Source organism: Oreochromis niloticus, linkage group LG2 (genome assembly GCF_001858045.2).
Source record: "Oreochromis niloticus isolate F11D_XX linkage group LG2, O_niloticus_UMD_NMBU, whole genome shotgun sequence".
Lineage (NCBI taxonomy): Eukaryota > Metazoa > Chordata > Actinopteri > Cichliformes > Cichlidae > Oreochromis > Oreochromis niloticus.
This window is the reverse complement of record NC_031966.2, coordinates 21,882,015-21,898,437: the sequence shown is the minus strand read 5'-3', so window position 1 is coordinate 21,898,437 and position 16,423 is coordinate 21,882,015. Positions and strand designations below refer to the sequence as shown.

Below are 16,423 nucleotides of genomic sequence, written 5' to 3'. Positions count from 1 at the left end.
TATGTCAGCACACTAGTGATTCAGTCCTGAAGTGTTACAATTACCCTCAAGGACTTTTTTGGGGTTCGTAGTGTGTTTGTGTGTAACCACACTGAGGAAGACAGCCTCAAAAGGGAGTGTTAATGGATATATCACTTGTGGGAAGTCGTCTTACTCACTGGATACGGTATGTCCACTGCACCAGAACAGCAAGTGTTCAAAATGCAGTGATTAGCGCAGTGTCCAGTTAATTTTAACAGGGTTTGCAATGGGACTAATCAGGAATTAAGAGTTGGCATCTACTTTAAATCGCCTTCTTTACGCATTCGTGGGGGGATACTGTCAGGATGGGAAAAAAGCAATTGTCTGCGGTCTCCTGATTATCCCCTGCAAAAGCCTATAATCTGGCTGAAAGTACTTAAAGAGTCAAGCAGCAAAATAAACAACATTGATTATCATCCCACTGTTCTTTTTTCCCCCTCAAAGTAGACCAAGCAGAGAGGGAGGGGGATGAAGGTTAAGGTTGTGCCTTCCCCCGTCAGCGCCATCTGCTTGGGCAAATGTTAAGGCAGGCTAAATACCCCCTGATTCCTCTGTTCAAACCAGATTATCAGCTATTCTAAGGAGGCGGACGAGCATCTTATCATCTCCCAATCTCTTTTACAAAAGCAAATCAAGAATTCTGCAGGAGGATTACCAGGATTAAGGAGAGCACAGACATAGCCTTCCTTGGACATTGTCTTTAAGTTGCCGCCTTCTAGTCTGGCCACCTTCAGCTTGCAAACATGCATGCATCTTGTCATGACAACATCCTTGACACTGACTAATTCTCTTGAGCAAAGACATTTTTCCTAGGAGTGGTTGTTTTTGTCACACGAAGTATTGTTAGTCTCTTTCAAAAAGAGTAGTGTTCAGATGCAGACAGCTGAACCCTGATTTGCATATCACCAGTCATTACATGCCATCAGTCAAGCAACCCAGCTACATTTCAGAAAAGAATATCTGCTTTGCACAATTTTGACAGCATCACATAGTGTTAAACAGTGATCCATAGTGGGAAGTGGCAATGAAATAGCACAATAGATTGGCATGCAGGTATTCTACTGTATGATTTAAAAAAAGTAAAACTATTAATTCTCTCACAATGGGACGACACCAACACCAATGATCACACCTGCCCCATCACAGCTACACACTTCCCAGACTGCATGCCCTGACATTATTGCATTGACAAGAAAAAAAACACAACAGCAACAGTAAACTACAATAAACACTCAAAGTAGTTGAAGAACAGTAACACTAATGACCATGCACCAGATAATATCAGTGGCAAATTAGAACCCAATTTACTTAAACCATTGTCCACAGATAAAATCCTCTGTGACAGAGGATGCAGGAAAAAAATCCACTCACTGCTGCGAATCATATTTTCCGTCTTCTGAAATCAGTACTGTGTGAAGCTGCTTGCAGAATATGACATTTGACTCCAACTCTTTTTGAGGAATAACTTTCTTGTAGTTAAATTACACCAAATGAGATGAAATGACTCCAGCACTTTTGATTTTACTCTGTATCAGCACACTGCTGTGGCTGGTAATGAGGAACTAATTTAAACTCAAACAGCCTTTATGTGAGTGTGTTTTTTTTTTTGCAGATGTCCACGACATGTTATTGCACCACTAATGCCCAGGTAGCAAAAACTGATACAGAAAAAAACCCCAAACATATAAAACAGAATAGCAGTTTTACATTTTGCCTAATCTTTACAGCACTCTATTTTTTTTTTTTCAGGGGAATTACAGCTAAGTGAACATGGGCGAAGCAAAGCTTCAATCCACGCGAGTACCTCAAAGAATTGTGGGATAAGGGAAATGGGAAGGCTGCTATCTGCTGAAAAATGTTGTAAAGATCATTTATCTGTATGTACATTCACAAAAGATAAAATGCAACAAAATATAATAATATAAATCAGATCCTGATAAAGCCATGCTAACCCACCTGAAACGGTGATTTAAGAATTTTATGTGGTCATTAATCAAAAGGCATTATTAAGCCCACACAAGCGATCACAATGGATTTCTTTACCTGGGATATTTTTGGAAATACAGAGGCACACTAACTGTCTTAAGGGCACACCAGCCAACCATATGCTCCTTGCACACTAACGGCGTCCACTGTTTTAGATCACACTTTTAACAAGGAACAAACAATTGTACAAGCAATCGATGTTCTTCAGATGCCTGCTCCACAGTCACACCTCGTTTAATCAACAGAATTGTTTTCAATGAAAACAATCTCCGGGCTGTAGAGCTACTCAGTGTCTCAGAAAGAACCACACGGCAGGCTTCCACACTGATTTGATTGTTGCACACACAAAGGTAGATAGACCACTGCAGCTATGGGGGATGATTGAATTATTCAGTTTGGCAGAGATTTGGCAGCAATTGTGTGGAGTGTTGCCTTGAGTGGAGTGCAACAGGAAAAAAAAAGCACAGCATCTTCTTGTTTCCTGCACCACTGCACAGCACATGCATAAATAGCCTCTGCTTACACAGTCAGTATTGCTTCAGGACAACTTCACATCATACCCTGAGCATGCTTGCTGCTTGTTAAATTGACCTACACCTCCCCAAAGACAACCAAGCTATTAAATGCCTTCACTTTAACCTGTGTTATTCTCTATAACATAAAAAGACATCAAATATATACAATACCATCCTCACAATTCAACATGCTTTTAAAAAGTGAACTTACAAAGCAACTACGGCAATCATTTAGTTTAAACAATCTGTAATTCTGAATTGTAATTTTATACCGTCTACAGCAGATATCATTGATCCCAGAAGAGAACGTGAGTGACTTGTAAAATCAATGTGTAATGGTTTTTGCCTACTCAGTTGCTCCTTTGCAATCTTGACCACATAAATAACAGATATGCTTTAGTTTTATGTTACATTTATTAGAGGCAAAGAACTGATAACAGGGCTGATGTACTGATTGCACTGATTGCATGCATTCTCAAGGTTGAGGAAAGTCACTGGGCCAGCTATGCAGTCTTTGCCTGGTATAAAAACTTCACACATACTTTCTGAGTATTATTGGGGTTCAGTATTCCCAACTAGTTATTAGGATGCAAGCTTAAATAATGCAGTGAATAGCTGACATTACAAGGAAATAAGAAGCCATTGTCTAAATGATGAAGCAAACAAAGTGGAAAAAGAAACATATCCATATAATTTAATGAAGGGCATTTAGCAAGCCTCTCCACGAACATAACCACTGGCTGCATGTGTGTCTGTGTAAAGCCCAGCATGTTGGGCCATATATATGATGCTCCAACTGCAGACGTATCATTGCATTATACAATAAGTAATCAAACTTAGTACATATAACTTGCTTCCTGGCCTGGTAAATGAAATTGAACACTGCCTTCTCATAAATCACGAATCAATATGTCAACAAAGAAACTCTGCTAATGCTTTGCTCAGTGACACGCTGTAATGTAGCTATGGGGCGAGCTTTAATAGCCATATAAAAAGATAAAAGTACTGGATTTTATGTGCCTTTTCTAACAACCAAAAAACTAAAAACAAACAAAGAAAAACACAGTGATTCACAGACAGAGCTAGAACCCAGCATCCACTGAATAAATTTCCTTTTCTTCAGCCTTTCTTCTTTCTTAATTTGGACTTTGCACCAAGAAGCTGAAGAAAACTCCATCTAACACATACCACTCATGAACAAATGTCAAGACTCATTAATGGTTGGCTGTTAAATTTATTTATGGTTCATCTGAAAACATGTATTGCCTAATTATATATGAAAGAAAAAAAAATCAAGCTGAATTTATGTTCCTCAAAGAGATACATCTACCTTATAATCTATCTACGCGCTCTGTTTTTATGCCAAGACGATGCATTTATCAGGTTTACATTTATCTATTAATAGAAAGTTGACATTTATGCACTCTCCATTGGAGAACGCTTTTCTTGAGTGTGCACCACTTTCTCAAATCACCAAGGACACTTTTCCCACGGGAACTGATTAGCTCTCTTGGTTTCAAACTATGAAGTAACTTTGATAAGCAATTAAACATTTTCTGTTGTCTCGACTCAGACTTTGTTTTATGCCTTTCAAGTCTGTATTTTTGGATCAAATCCGCATAAACACCACATAACACAATGTTTGAGCAATGGTTATTGTACTTTCTAGCATCAGTCTCTCTCAGATGTGTAAACCCCTGTTTTCGTGCCCTACTGTACATCATAAGAGCAGAGTTATCTTTATCAAATGATCATTATCAGCTCTCATGGAAGGAAGATAAATAAAAAAAAAAATGTGTTGGTCCAAAAAAAGCTCCTGTTTGGCTGTTTTCTGTCTCTGCACTTCAAAGGATGCGTTCTTCTCGAAATTTCCATAACTTTTTATCTGTAATCTGTTCCTAATTAGTGATGTAAATCTTTTTTTTCTTTTGTTTCTTTTGCCTATTTAAATGCTATACTGTTGCAAAATGTAGAAGAAACATATGGGTGTTTTTCTGTGGCTGAAATTGACCTATTAATGCTGTCTCAACCAACACAGCTACACATATTTTTACAGGCCACAGCCTGTTTTACCAATACTTAATGTCACCAACTAAGTGTATATGAGAAAAACAACAAATTATTCTACAACATGTGCTGGCCTCATTATAGTCTTACTGTTCTCATCAGGCAGACACGGCATCGTGTGCAGAAAACTGTGTGATGTAAACTAACATTGGATGCTTAAAACAATGAATAAGAAGAGTCATCGAAATATGCAATACAATGCAAAAGACTTTAATAAATTTCAGAAGCGCACACATACATAAACAAAACATTTACAGTTTTCTCCACACTGGCAAATCAAAGTCAATTACAAAGATCATGTAAGGTGCATATTGTACTTCACATTGAATAAAAGTGAGGTTTCTGTCTCCCTTACAAGGACAAAAGCTTTCCCCTGCATGTTTTTTTTTTTTGTCTTTTCCCCAAAGATCAGGCAAATCTAATTATTACACAGTGCTAGGATGCTATGTATATTTCATACTGTGGCTCCTACGCAGTAGTGAATACATTTGATACCATAATTACATGAATATACCTCCTTAAATAATAACAACCTGCCTTACAAAGAGGTGACACACATAAAATTAAAAGCTTTAAAATGGACACAGCCTGTACAACCATGACAGATTAAAGACTGGAACAAAATCAAAAAAAGGCATCTTGTCTGTGCAGTCATTTCATTTAATTATATATAGGAGGGAAAACAGCACCTAGCCAAGTCAAGCCGCACATTTCTAACTGACTACACAGACTTTGTCCATTTTAATTACTCTAATTCTATGTTTATATTTCTGTACTGAAGTTGCCCTTTAGGCCTTACCTATTAAAGACGTTTAGCTTACCAATTAACAGGATTATTGAACAATAACGCTGCAAACCCATCGAGCCAGTTACTGGTGTGCACGGTAGAAATGATTCAATAAGACATAATGTGTCATGATGGTCCTATGAGTGGAGAAAAAGTAGAAAAAAGCGTTGCTCTGAATAATAAGTATTAAGTGCATCATAGTGGATTTTTTTAATCAAATCTTAACTTATTGCTTGTTTTTAAACTCAATCCTGGAGTACCTATTTATTTTGGTGTTCAGTGTTCTTCTCATCAGAAAATACATTTTGTTTTTTGTTTTGTTTTTTCAGTGTAAATAAGTGTACAAAGTGAAGCACTTTTTGCTTGAACCCAAGAAATATTAATGACTGCCAGAGGATTATAATTACGATTTTTTTTCCCCTACCATCTGGAGTCATTTTAATATGGGTCCCAACAGTTAAATCAGTTCTGACTTCGAAATAGTAAGCGACACACAAAAGGTTAGGCTTAGTGCTCTTCAAATCTGCCCTACATAAACAGCTTTTGATTATAACCCCAGCAGTTAGTCCCTTGTGATTGTGGCTTAGCTCAAAGTATTAAACTTGTCCTACCATTTCTACCAGTGTAATAACAGCATGGCGAACGGTAGCACAGCTAAAAAGCGCTGCGAATCTGTTGGTATTGTAGGGCCACGCATGCATCTGCAACATCAGCCACACTTGTCACCAACAATGTAATCAGTTGCAAAAGTGGAAATAAAAGAGGCGAAGGGTGACAGACATGATACACTGTGAGCGGGCTCAATACTAATGGAAGCCTACAGATCATAGGCTTTGCAGCATAAATATATTAAAAGTCATTAGTTCCATGAGCAAGCCCAGATAGAGCAACATCAAATGATACAAAAAATAGAAAGTAGGAAAATAAAAATGGCCACCAGGCAGTTTTGAAAACAAAGCAAATAAAAGGCAATCAATAAATATAAACACCATCAACTCTGTGATAGATATACATACATACATATAAACATACTTTACAGATCTACTGACTGTATTTGACACCTATTTTACAGAGTGGGTGCTGGAGTGGGACATTTTTTGAGGAGATTATGGGGCATACAATATCATCCCCACTGACAAAGGTAAATAATAGCAGAGGACTCAGTAAAGCATTTCCAACTTCCAACAGATTCACATGAAGGGCTTTGTCAAGTTTCAGGCAGCAACATGAAGCATTGTCTGTTTTTTTCTGAGACTCCTCTTTCCCCCCACCCCCCCTAAATTCATCTTTTCGCTCAATTGTGTGAAGAGGTGGTTTGAGGCTGTAGAGGCAGTAAAGTACTTGTTTTCACCTCTTCAGTTCTTGCCTTCCTCCTTTCCTCCCTCTGCCCTCTCCCTCTCTCTTTTTTTCTTTCTTTTCTCTCTTTTGGGAGCTAGAGATTGATTTTAATCCTGTGGGAGCGAGCTGTACCTGTGCCACAGAGTGTGCCATAGTGTGGTGGTTTCAGTGCCATCTCCTGAAATATAGAGAGACAGACAGATATAGGGAGATTGTAGTTACAATATCATTGAGCTCTGAGCAGCCTATGCTGTAGCCTTATCAGTGTGAGGCTACGTTGAACACTGATTAAAGAAAACTCCAAAAAGAGTGCGGATGATATTTAAAAAAAAAAAAAAAAAAAAAAAAATAAAGCATTCTTCAAGGTACGGCTGGCAATCAAGTCATTATCTTGTCAGGTTTCCTTGAAGAATGCTACAGGTATCACACATTTGTGCATTTTCCTGTACTTATCAGAGCATGCAATCTCATCCAATTACCACTCCCAATTTGTCTTTTGTTCTCTCCCACCACACTAGTGCAGCACTCTTCATTTCCCCTCAAAAAAGAAAAAAAAAAATATTTGGATCAATTTAGGCCCAGTCTTTATTTCGGACCCTTGCCAGTGGGTCCTCTGATATGTACAGAATATGACATTTTGCTGTTCCTCACAAAGGTACCAACATATCTGCGAATATCTCAATTGGGAAGAATCTGTCTTGATAGTGCTCACATTAACAAAGCACAGTGATTACAGATGCAATGACTCAACAATGACTCAACAGAAATAAACAAATAATAATAATAAAATGCAAAAAATGACCAAAAAACCCTACTACAAACAAAACCATAATCAGTTGCAAGGATTTGAAACTGATCACCTTGTGAAATCATAGCTTTAATGCCTGGCTGTGCACCCACTACCATTAAGCACAAACATCCTGCAATCAAACATCAAACTATAGGTGGCAAGTGTGACTGGCCCATTCCTTCCCCCGCAAAAATAAAAGATGTCTGCACAAATAAGGTTTAATATTGCCTTTGTTATCCAATACATCTGTAAAATACGTTTATTTATTCAATGTCCAGTACTGTGGTCATCCAATTTCTTGATATTTTGCTAGGAAAATTGGAAATTTATTGAAAAATGTGCAAAGATACATTGAAATACAGTATGCACATAAGGCAAAAACAATGTTTATACAATTCTGACCAGCTTCAAAGTCAATATTTGGTATGACCAACTTTAATCTCCAAGACAGCCTGAACTCTCTTAAGCTTTCTTGTAATTTCTTTAAATCATCTCCATGAATAGTTCTCCAGGCTTGTTGAAGGACATTCAAAGCTCTTCTTTGGATGTCGGCTGCCTTTTGTTCTGTTCTTTGTCATGATGATCCCACACAGGTCCAGACTCTGGAGAGGCCAATCCATGACCAAGTGTTCCACTCTGTGCTTTTCCACCCAGGTTTATTTTTACATTATTGACAGTGTGTTTGGGATCATTGTCATGGTGGAAAATGAAGCCATTGCTATTTAGATGCTTTCCAGAAGGTATTGCATGGTGGAGCAAAATTTGATGACACTTTTTTATGTTAGTAATCAATTTTGACAAAGCCTCCACCATGTTTTACATACATACTGACAATGATTTGAAACAAAAAAAATTACATTTGGATTAATTAATCCATCAGACCTGTCGCCACTGAGTTTCAATCCAGTTCTTGTGTAATTTGATATACCTCAGCATTTGTCCATGGAGACCCTAGCACCATGTTTTTGTGTAACATTAAAGCAAAAAAGTGCCTGTATTGTAGAGACAACACTTGAGTTATGTGTTTTTTATGCTATAATAATAAAACATTCCTCTAAAACTGGTCAGGTAGAGGGATTTGACTGAAAAAGAGAGAAAAAAAGCAGCCAATGTCCAAAGAAAAACCTTGAAAGACCTTCCGGAAGCCTGGAGAACTATTCCTTTAAAATTGAGAACAATGTCTGGCTTCTTGGAATGAAAAAATCAAGAAATCAAGGAGGGCTCAATACTTTTGCACAGTACTGTGTGGAGTGGTACCAGAAGACACTAACAAAATGTTAATCTCAATTCCTGCACTGTGGGCGTAGAATTATGGGCCAAACATAAGAAAATATTAGCCAACCTATTCATGATGATGTCTGAGATCACTTAAGCAGGGTGGTAGTCATTTGATCTGATTCCTCTAAATCACATACGCTCACAAGTGCTCCTCATCACTGGAGGCAGATTGACCTCTAATATCGAGGGGGTAGGGGTTAAAAGAAAATGATGAGATGCATAAAAAATAGGAAGAGAAGGGAGGGAAAAGAGCAGATTTGCATTTATAGCTCTTACTGTATAATGAAGCCATATGGTGGCACAAATCTGTAGTCTCTGAAGTATTTTTACAAGCTTTAGTCTTTATCAGCTACATCTGTAAAGTCCCTGGAAACATTTTGTTGACCTTCAACCATAATTATCTCCAACCGCATTCCCTCTCTATTGTTATTCCATGGCTCGGCTTTTTGTCTATGTTTCATTTTCACCTTCTTCTGTGACAATTAGATATTACTTTAATGCACTAAAGAACTGTGTCACTTTGATGAAGAACAGGGAAAACTTCCTATGATCTTTGCGTTTGGAGTTTTTTTTATTAAGTTAAGCTGAAGAGAGAGTGAATAGCTGCCACTTACAGACCAAATGCAGTTTTTCTTTTAAGAACCACACTACAAATGATCTATACAAGTTCTCCAACATTATGTTTATACCACATCAGATCAAGAACCACACACATTTTGAAGTGTTCTTCATAAGTGCTTTTTAAAACTTTGAAAATGTAGTTTCTTCGAAGAAACATAAAGATCAAATCAAACAGATTCAATTTTAATGTCGCTTTAGCAGACAGGGCTGCTGGGCATCTATTGTCACATCGCTTTGGATCCTGAGGACAGGACTCACTCAAGGCTAGTGTATGGTACTCCTGATAATCTTAAAGGACAGCTGCCTTTTTCTTCTTTCTTATCAGCCTCTTTCTCAAACCAATTAGAGTGATTTTAATCATACTGTATTACGAGTGATTAACCCTTTAGTGCATTTAATTAACCTTTGCAGCCAATGATTCTCATCAGGCAAAGCTTCATGCTATTTTTTTCTATGACATAGGCTTTAAATAAGCACACTTTAAACTTGTGGGAAATCTAATGTGTAAAGTGGGAGGAATCACTTGCCAATTGCTCAAGGGGACAGAGAGAAAAAAATAGATATATTGCCAGCTTAACATAACTAAAGACGGATCGCTGAGGAAAACCAATGAGAACAATTTTTTTTTTGCTAATATTGAAATATTAGTAGGATATAATACCAGAATATGAGAATATTAAACCCATGTTCTATTAGATGAGTGGATAAATATACCTTAGAAATAATCAGATAGAACCATAGCCGAAGAGATTTGGCAGAATGTTTACTAATTAAATATTCATTGATTTGAAATTATTTGCGAAAAAATTAAAATGAAAATTCTTCACTCTGATCAGTAACATGAGTGGAAATCAATTTCAATCCTTGATGCATAAAATTCATAACGGATAATAATTTAGGATGGTTGAACACAGACTGAATATTTCTGCATATTTCAGGGCAGCCACTACTTGTAAGAGGGGAAAATCATTCTGACAACTCGTCAGTGTGTCATATAAACACATTATGGATGAAATCTTTGGTACCAGGGGCATGTAGCAGGCTTATGTATAATGTACCATGGCAGAGCATAGCTTTTAACTAGGGTTTCAAATAAAAGGTGGATGAAGGGAATGACTATCAAATCTGTGTGGGTGTCTTCATAAATTAGCCTAAGTACAATACTTCACAGGATCAACAGTCATTTGCCACAACTATGCTATGATGAATTTTAAAGCTTGCTAGATCTCAAATAGAAGCATAGTGAGAGCAAAAAGAAAGAAGTGAACCAAAGATCGAGAAACTGTGTGCAATATGATGCTAGACACAAAGAAAAGCGAGCACCTCCTCAAACAAAATCAATTATTGATGCAATATCATGAAATTGACCCAGAATTGCATGAATGACAGTTGTGATAGTCATGATCAAAACAGTAACAAAAACGAAAGCCAGTGCAACCAAGCAACAATGGGAATCATCAAAAATCTTAAAAGAAGCAAAACGAAAGACAAGGAAATGATTGGAAAAGCCAGAAAAATCAACTGGATGTTTGACACTAAGGGAAAACTATGACAACACACACAGATCGGTATGAATAAATTACGACCCCACGCACAGACCAATCAACTGTCATTAATTCCATCGTCAGAGTGATAGCAGGTCAAATATCAACATGATATTACTTTGTCGTGTATTAGAAATACAACAACATCACCCTTCGGTGTCCTGTCGAACACGAACTGCAACACATCAGTGTGGCAAACCTTTGTTGTGGTCCTCTCTAACCTTAGACCATTTAAAAAATGTAAAGAATTTGAATCAACATATGCCATTTATAACAATAATTGGGGTCATTAAAGTAGGACATTTATGGGCTAAATGCAACGCTGGCCTGGCTGGCTTTTTTTATTTTACTGCTCCCTTGGTGTTTAAGTATACTGGTCTCAAGGCTCTGCGTCACCTTGATCCCTGTGACCCCCCCTCTCCCCCGCCCCAAACAGTACTCAGTCTTCCCCACAGCGCTCTGCTCTGGCTGTCAGCACAGAGCAAGGCCACCTCTCCTTACTTCTGATTTACATTTATTTCCCTTTGCCAGTTTTTATTTATTGGGGCACTTCACATTTGGCAAATATCTCTTAGGGAATCAGAAGCCCTTTGCTATACCTTGGCATTCAAATGAGTTTCACTCCCACAAAGCATCACTGGCACAGTTAAGCTAGGACTTAATATTTTCACGACTGAAGCCACAAAAATGGGATTTCTTTATCAAGTTGTTTTAGCACAATTTTTTTTTATTTTTTTGCACGTTTACTTTCACACTGGTGCCTTTGACAATGTTAGCCAAATAGTCACAGCTTCATTCATCCTAATAACTCAAATTCAGAGTTGCTGCATATCCCAGTTTGCACCGCCGGCAACTACTAGTACTACTAACAGCTAGCCACTGTAGTTGTTTTGCTTCCGTTGCTCAAAGATTGGATTTTGAAAGCTGAGCATGTTTTTTGGTAAATGATTATACAGTTATGGTTGCATTTAAATGGTCAAAATGAAAACAGGGTGGATTAACAACAGTACAGTGGAAGGTTTGCTGCATTAATTGCAACAAATTACGTTTTCTTTCATTTTTGTTTGTTTCATTTCTTCCCATTTTTAGGTGGAAATGACATTCATGAAGACATGGTCATGGTCTGTGTAGGTAAATCCCCTTCCTTCATGCTCCCACCCACCCCCTTTAACATCACCTACCAGAGGACAGCAAGGGGAGCGTGAGTGGGGACTAGTGTGGGTGGGTTTAAAAAGGAAGTCATGAATTACCTGTCGGTTGGTGCTTTGCCCCGCAGTCTTGAATCCCCCCTGACAGCTGCACTCTGAGACACTGTATGGGTCGGAGCTAGTCGATGAGCATTTGGAGAGTGAGTCACATCCCACCACAAATGTGTTGTCCAAGGGGAGCTCCTGGATCACGTGGTGTTTCTTTGGGGCCACTGGTGTTTCGGGTTTGATTTGAAATGTAGGCTGAGGGGATGCAGATTTGTAATGCTTGGCTAAATCGGGGCTGTCAGGTTTGAAGGTGGTCGGCGTGGTTGCCCAGTTGTACTTCCCCATGGTTTGCTCCTCTAGCTCCACAGGGAGATCCAGTGTACCATTAACATGCTCGTGCGTGGGGTCGTCAGGCTTGGATTCATCTATGGTCACAAAGTTCAGGAGGAGGCTCTTAGGAGATCGCTTCTTTCTCTTCTTCTTTTTCTTGATCTGACGGTTTTCTTGGTTAGGTGACACCCACTCTCCACTTTGCTTGCCCTTCTGCACTACTTTATGTCTGGGTGTCTGTCGGCAGCGCACTAAAGCGGTCACAAATATCACCAAGATGACAGTCATGGTCCCTGCTATGATAGCTATGACGACAATCACATATCCGTTAGCTTGAGGCGCTACCTCACTGTCCCCTATGTTGCGATCCAATGGTGTCTCCATACTTTTTCGCAGTTGCTCTTGTATAAAGGTAGAATTTGACACAGAGTCATTTACAAACAAGTGAACGAGTGCAATAGCATGTAATGACTCCGGCTGGCCTAAATCTTTGACTTTGACTACCAGCCTGTGCAGCCCCTGATCAGCTGCAACTATTTTCTCCTGCAGTGTTATGTTACCCGTTGTTTTGTCGATGGCAAAGAGACCTCGAGGGGAGACCCTAGAGGTAATGATGATGCTGCTAATAAGACTGTATTGCAGCTCAGCATTCATACCAGTGTCATTGTCAATGGCAAACACTCTGGTGACCACAGCACCAGGGGTGGTGGTGGTTCGCACTAGGTCATATGAGTAATTGGAGGACGGAATGACGAACACAGGGCGATTGTCATTCACATCGACTACATTGATAGTGACCTTGGCATAGGAGGAGCTTGGAGGTTGTCCTCCATCAACTGCCTTTACCATAAATGTGTAGGAGCTTTGCTGTTCCCGATCAAAGGTAATATTGGGTTTGATCACGCCAGTTTGGGGGTCAATGATAAAATTGTCTTTCCCATTCAAAATGGACAAAGTTACAACAGCATTATCTCCTGCATCTGCATCCGTTACTGTGATTAAGCCAACAGTTCCATAGAGAGGCAGGTTTTCAGGCACATAGAAGTTGTACTCAGGGTGTGTGAAAGTTGGGCTGTTGTCATTAAGGTCCTGGACAATTAGCTTGACAGTGACATTGCTCTGCAGGGATGTAGAGCCATTGTCCCTCGCTATGACAGTGAATGAGTACCTCTCCTGCTTCTCTCTGTCCAGTCGTTTGCCAACAGAGAGAATTCCTGACCGTCTGTCAATGTTAAACCCATCAGGTGCATCAGGGCTGAGAGTATAAATAATCTCTGCATTATGTCCACTGTCTGCGTCAGTGGCGCTTATTTTTATTAACTGTGTAGAGGGGTCATTGTTCTCCGGTATGGAAAGCTGGATTTCTGGCTGGGGAAAGATGGGCGCATTGTCGTTCTCATCCTTGATTTTAATTAAGACCATAGCTGAAGTGTTCAAAGGAGGTGTCCCCCTATCCGAGGCCACTATCTTAATTGCATATTCTCGAGTCGTCTCATAATCTAGAGGAGCAGCTGTCTCTAGTAAAAACTGATCATTAAAGACAGGCTTCAATCGAAAAGGAACATCATGGTCAGTGTAGCAAGCTACTTTGCCATAAAGATCTGCATCCTTGTCAGTAACAGTAATTAGGGCTATTTTGGTGTTCAGAGGTGCATTCTCAGACAGCAGAACAGTTCCATTAACCAGGTTGATAATGTAGCGAGTGTCTATAGAGGGAACATTGTCATTAATGTCTGTTACATTAACAGTCACTGTGGCTCTGGAAGGGGTGGAGCTGCCATCACTGGCCAGGACAATGAGTTTATGAACAGGAGTTACCTCCCTGTCCAGTGGCTGCTTCACAGTGATAAGTCCAGTAGAGCTGTTGATGGCAAAGTGACGTTTGGTCGAGGAAGAGATCTGGTTGCTGAAGGCGAAGTGGATCTGCGCATTGGAACCCAAGTCTGCATCCGTGGCATGAAGCTGAGCGACCGATGTTCCCACTGGTGCGTTTTCTGGTACTGTGACTTCCAGCTCACTGTCCTTGAAAATGGGGCGATTGTCATTGACGTCAGAAATGGTGACTTGGAGAATGGCTGTGCTGGATTTGGGAGGGTTGCCACCATCCTCCACCTTTATCTTCATGACAAAGGTATCCTTCTGTTCACGATCCAGGTTCTGCTGAACAATAAGTTGCGGCCACTTGTCACCTTCAGGCGTCTCAATGATGTCTAAGCCAAACTCACTGACACTCTGCAAAGATAGGACAATATATTTAATTGTAGGTGTTGATTTTATATACCTATTTGAATAATGGATATAAAATGAAACCAGCTTGTTAGTGTTAAATAGCATTTTACATATCCACTCATTGTTTTTAACTTTAAATGACATTTCTCACAGTATTTTATCCTTAAGTTTTTGTTTCTTTGTTTGTTTTTTGGGGGCTTTACCCCTTATACTGTCTGGCACAAGACAGTGTGAGTTTCATTTGGTGCAAAAATTGCTAAGCCACTTCAATAAAACCAGACTCGACTGATATATTAGTACCATAACTAAGAACATCACATTTTGACTTGGGTAATAACAAAGAAACATGTGATAACAATTCCAAGGCATCCTTGGGCATTTTTGTTCTTAAATTGCAGATTTTTCAATTATCTTATAACAACAAACATCTTGTTGAGGTTTCTCCTTAGGTTATTCAGGTTCCTTTGTAGCCCTTCTTATGCATTCTGATGAATGTCAAGTTAAACAGCCTGGGAAATTCTTCAACAAAGGCAGCTGGCTCTTTGCTCTGCTCTGCTCATCTCAGTTGGGTCCCTGCAAATGTGCAAACATGCTAATCATCAGCTTTTTTTCAGGCTTTTCTTCATTTCTGACACTTTCTAAACACATCCCCAAAAATATATGAAATACTTGGTAATAAATCCTTTTCAAATGACCATTTTTTAGTAAATGATCTGTTTCGACTAACTACTACTTTAAGGGATTTGGTTACCTTTTTATCCTCATCATCCGGTTTCTGCTACTATCACTAAAATCAGACTGCACTCAACCTTTCTGTACAGTCTCAAGTTAAAATGAAACAGCCATCTTTATAAACATTTAAAGTTTGACATAGGAGTGAGAGACAGCCAAGAATAGAGACACACCAATAAAGCACTTGCACACGCCTCAAGAAATCTCTATACATAAAAAGAAAGACAATCAAAAATTCTGCATATTAGAAATGCTTTTCACTCAGGAAGAGCTAAATCTAGGCAAAAGTAAAGCTGGAGGATAATAAAAACAAATACATGAATAATCCACATGATAAACCCGAGGACCTGGCACTCAATGTTAAGAGTAATTGCGTTCCACCCCCCCCCCAAAAAAAACTAGCACTAATGTTCATCATTTTCGTAGTCCTGACAAATACATGGTATGGATCCATACCATAGCATACTAGTATGAGAGAGAGAGGGAAAAAAACAGAGAGCGAGAGAGAGAGAGAGAGAGTAGGGGGAGGAAATAAGAAGACGATCAAGCCCATGAATGAGCTGCATGCACATTATGAAACAAAGAAGCCCTTTGAAGCTCTTTCAGTCAGAAGCAGTTTCATGGTAAAACAAGAAAAAGCATCCTCTTTAAAGAGATAAGCTTCATGCTGCACATAATGTTGGAAGAGATTACTCTGTCTAGGCACAGCTATCAAATGAGATTAAGATATATACATTCTGCTTATTCAAGGGAGAAACACTTCAACCAAATTGTGAGCACAAGAGTCCTCAGTAGGTTTCAAAATCTAGAACTGTCCTTGTGCCAACATAGCTTTGTAGCCGACACAAGAAAACGTGCAGCTGCAGCATGTAAATTATTGTGTACTCTGAAAAATTGCTTGCAGAGGGAATGTTGTCAACATGTCAGTGATTGACAGAACTACTTAAAACAGCCAACACTGCAGCAATGATCTTTCAGACCTTATTTTG

At 39.1% G+C, this 16,423-nt stretch overlaps 1 protein-coding gene across 4 annotated transcripts in view; it reads right to left on the bottom strand.

Moving 5' to 3' along the window:
• Positions 1–16,423, bottom strand: part of pcdh11 (protocadherin 11) — a 186,001-nt gene that overhangs the window by 111,003 nt on the left and 58,575 nt on the right. For 3 of the 4 annotated variants that reach the window (XM_025911580.1, XM_025911581.1, XM_005467579.4), the window contains exon 3: positions 12,198–14,705. In XM_025911580.1, coding sequence (XP_025767365.1) covers positions 12,198–14,705 — 2,508 coding nt within the window. Of the gene's footprint in view, positions 1–4,778; positions 6,893–12,197; positions 14,706–16,423 lie in introns of those variants that run through there. The other variant, XM_005467580.4, reaches the window with a different exon arrangement.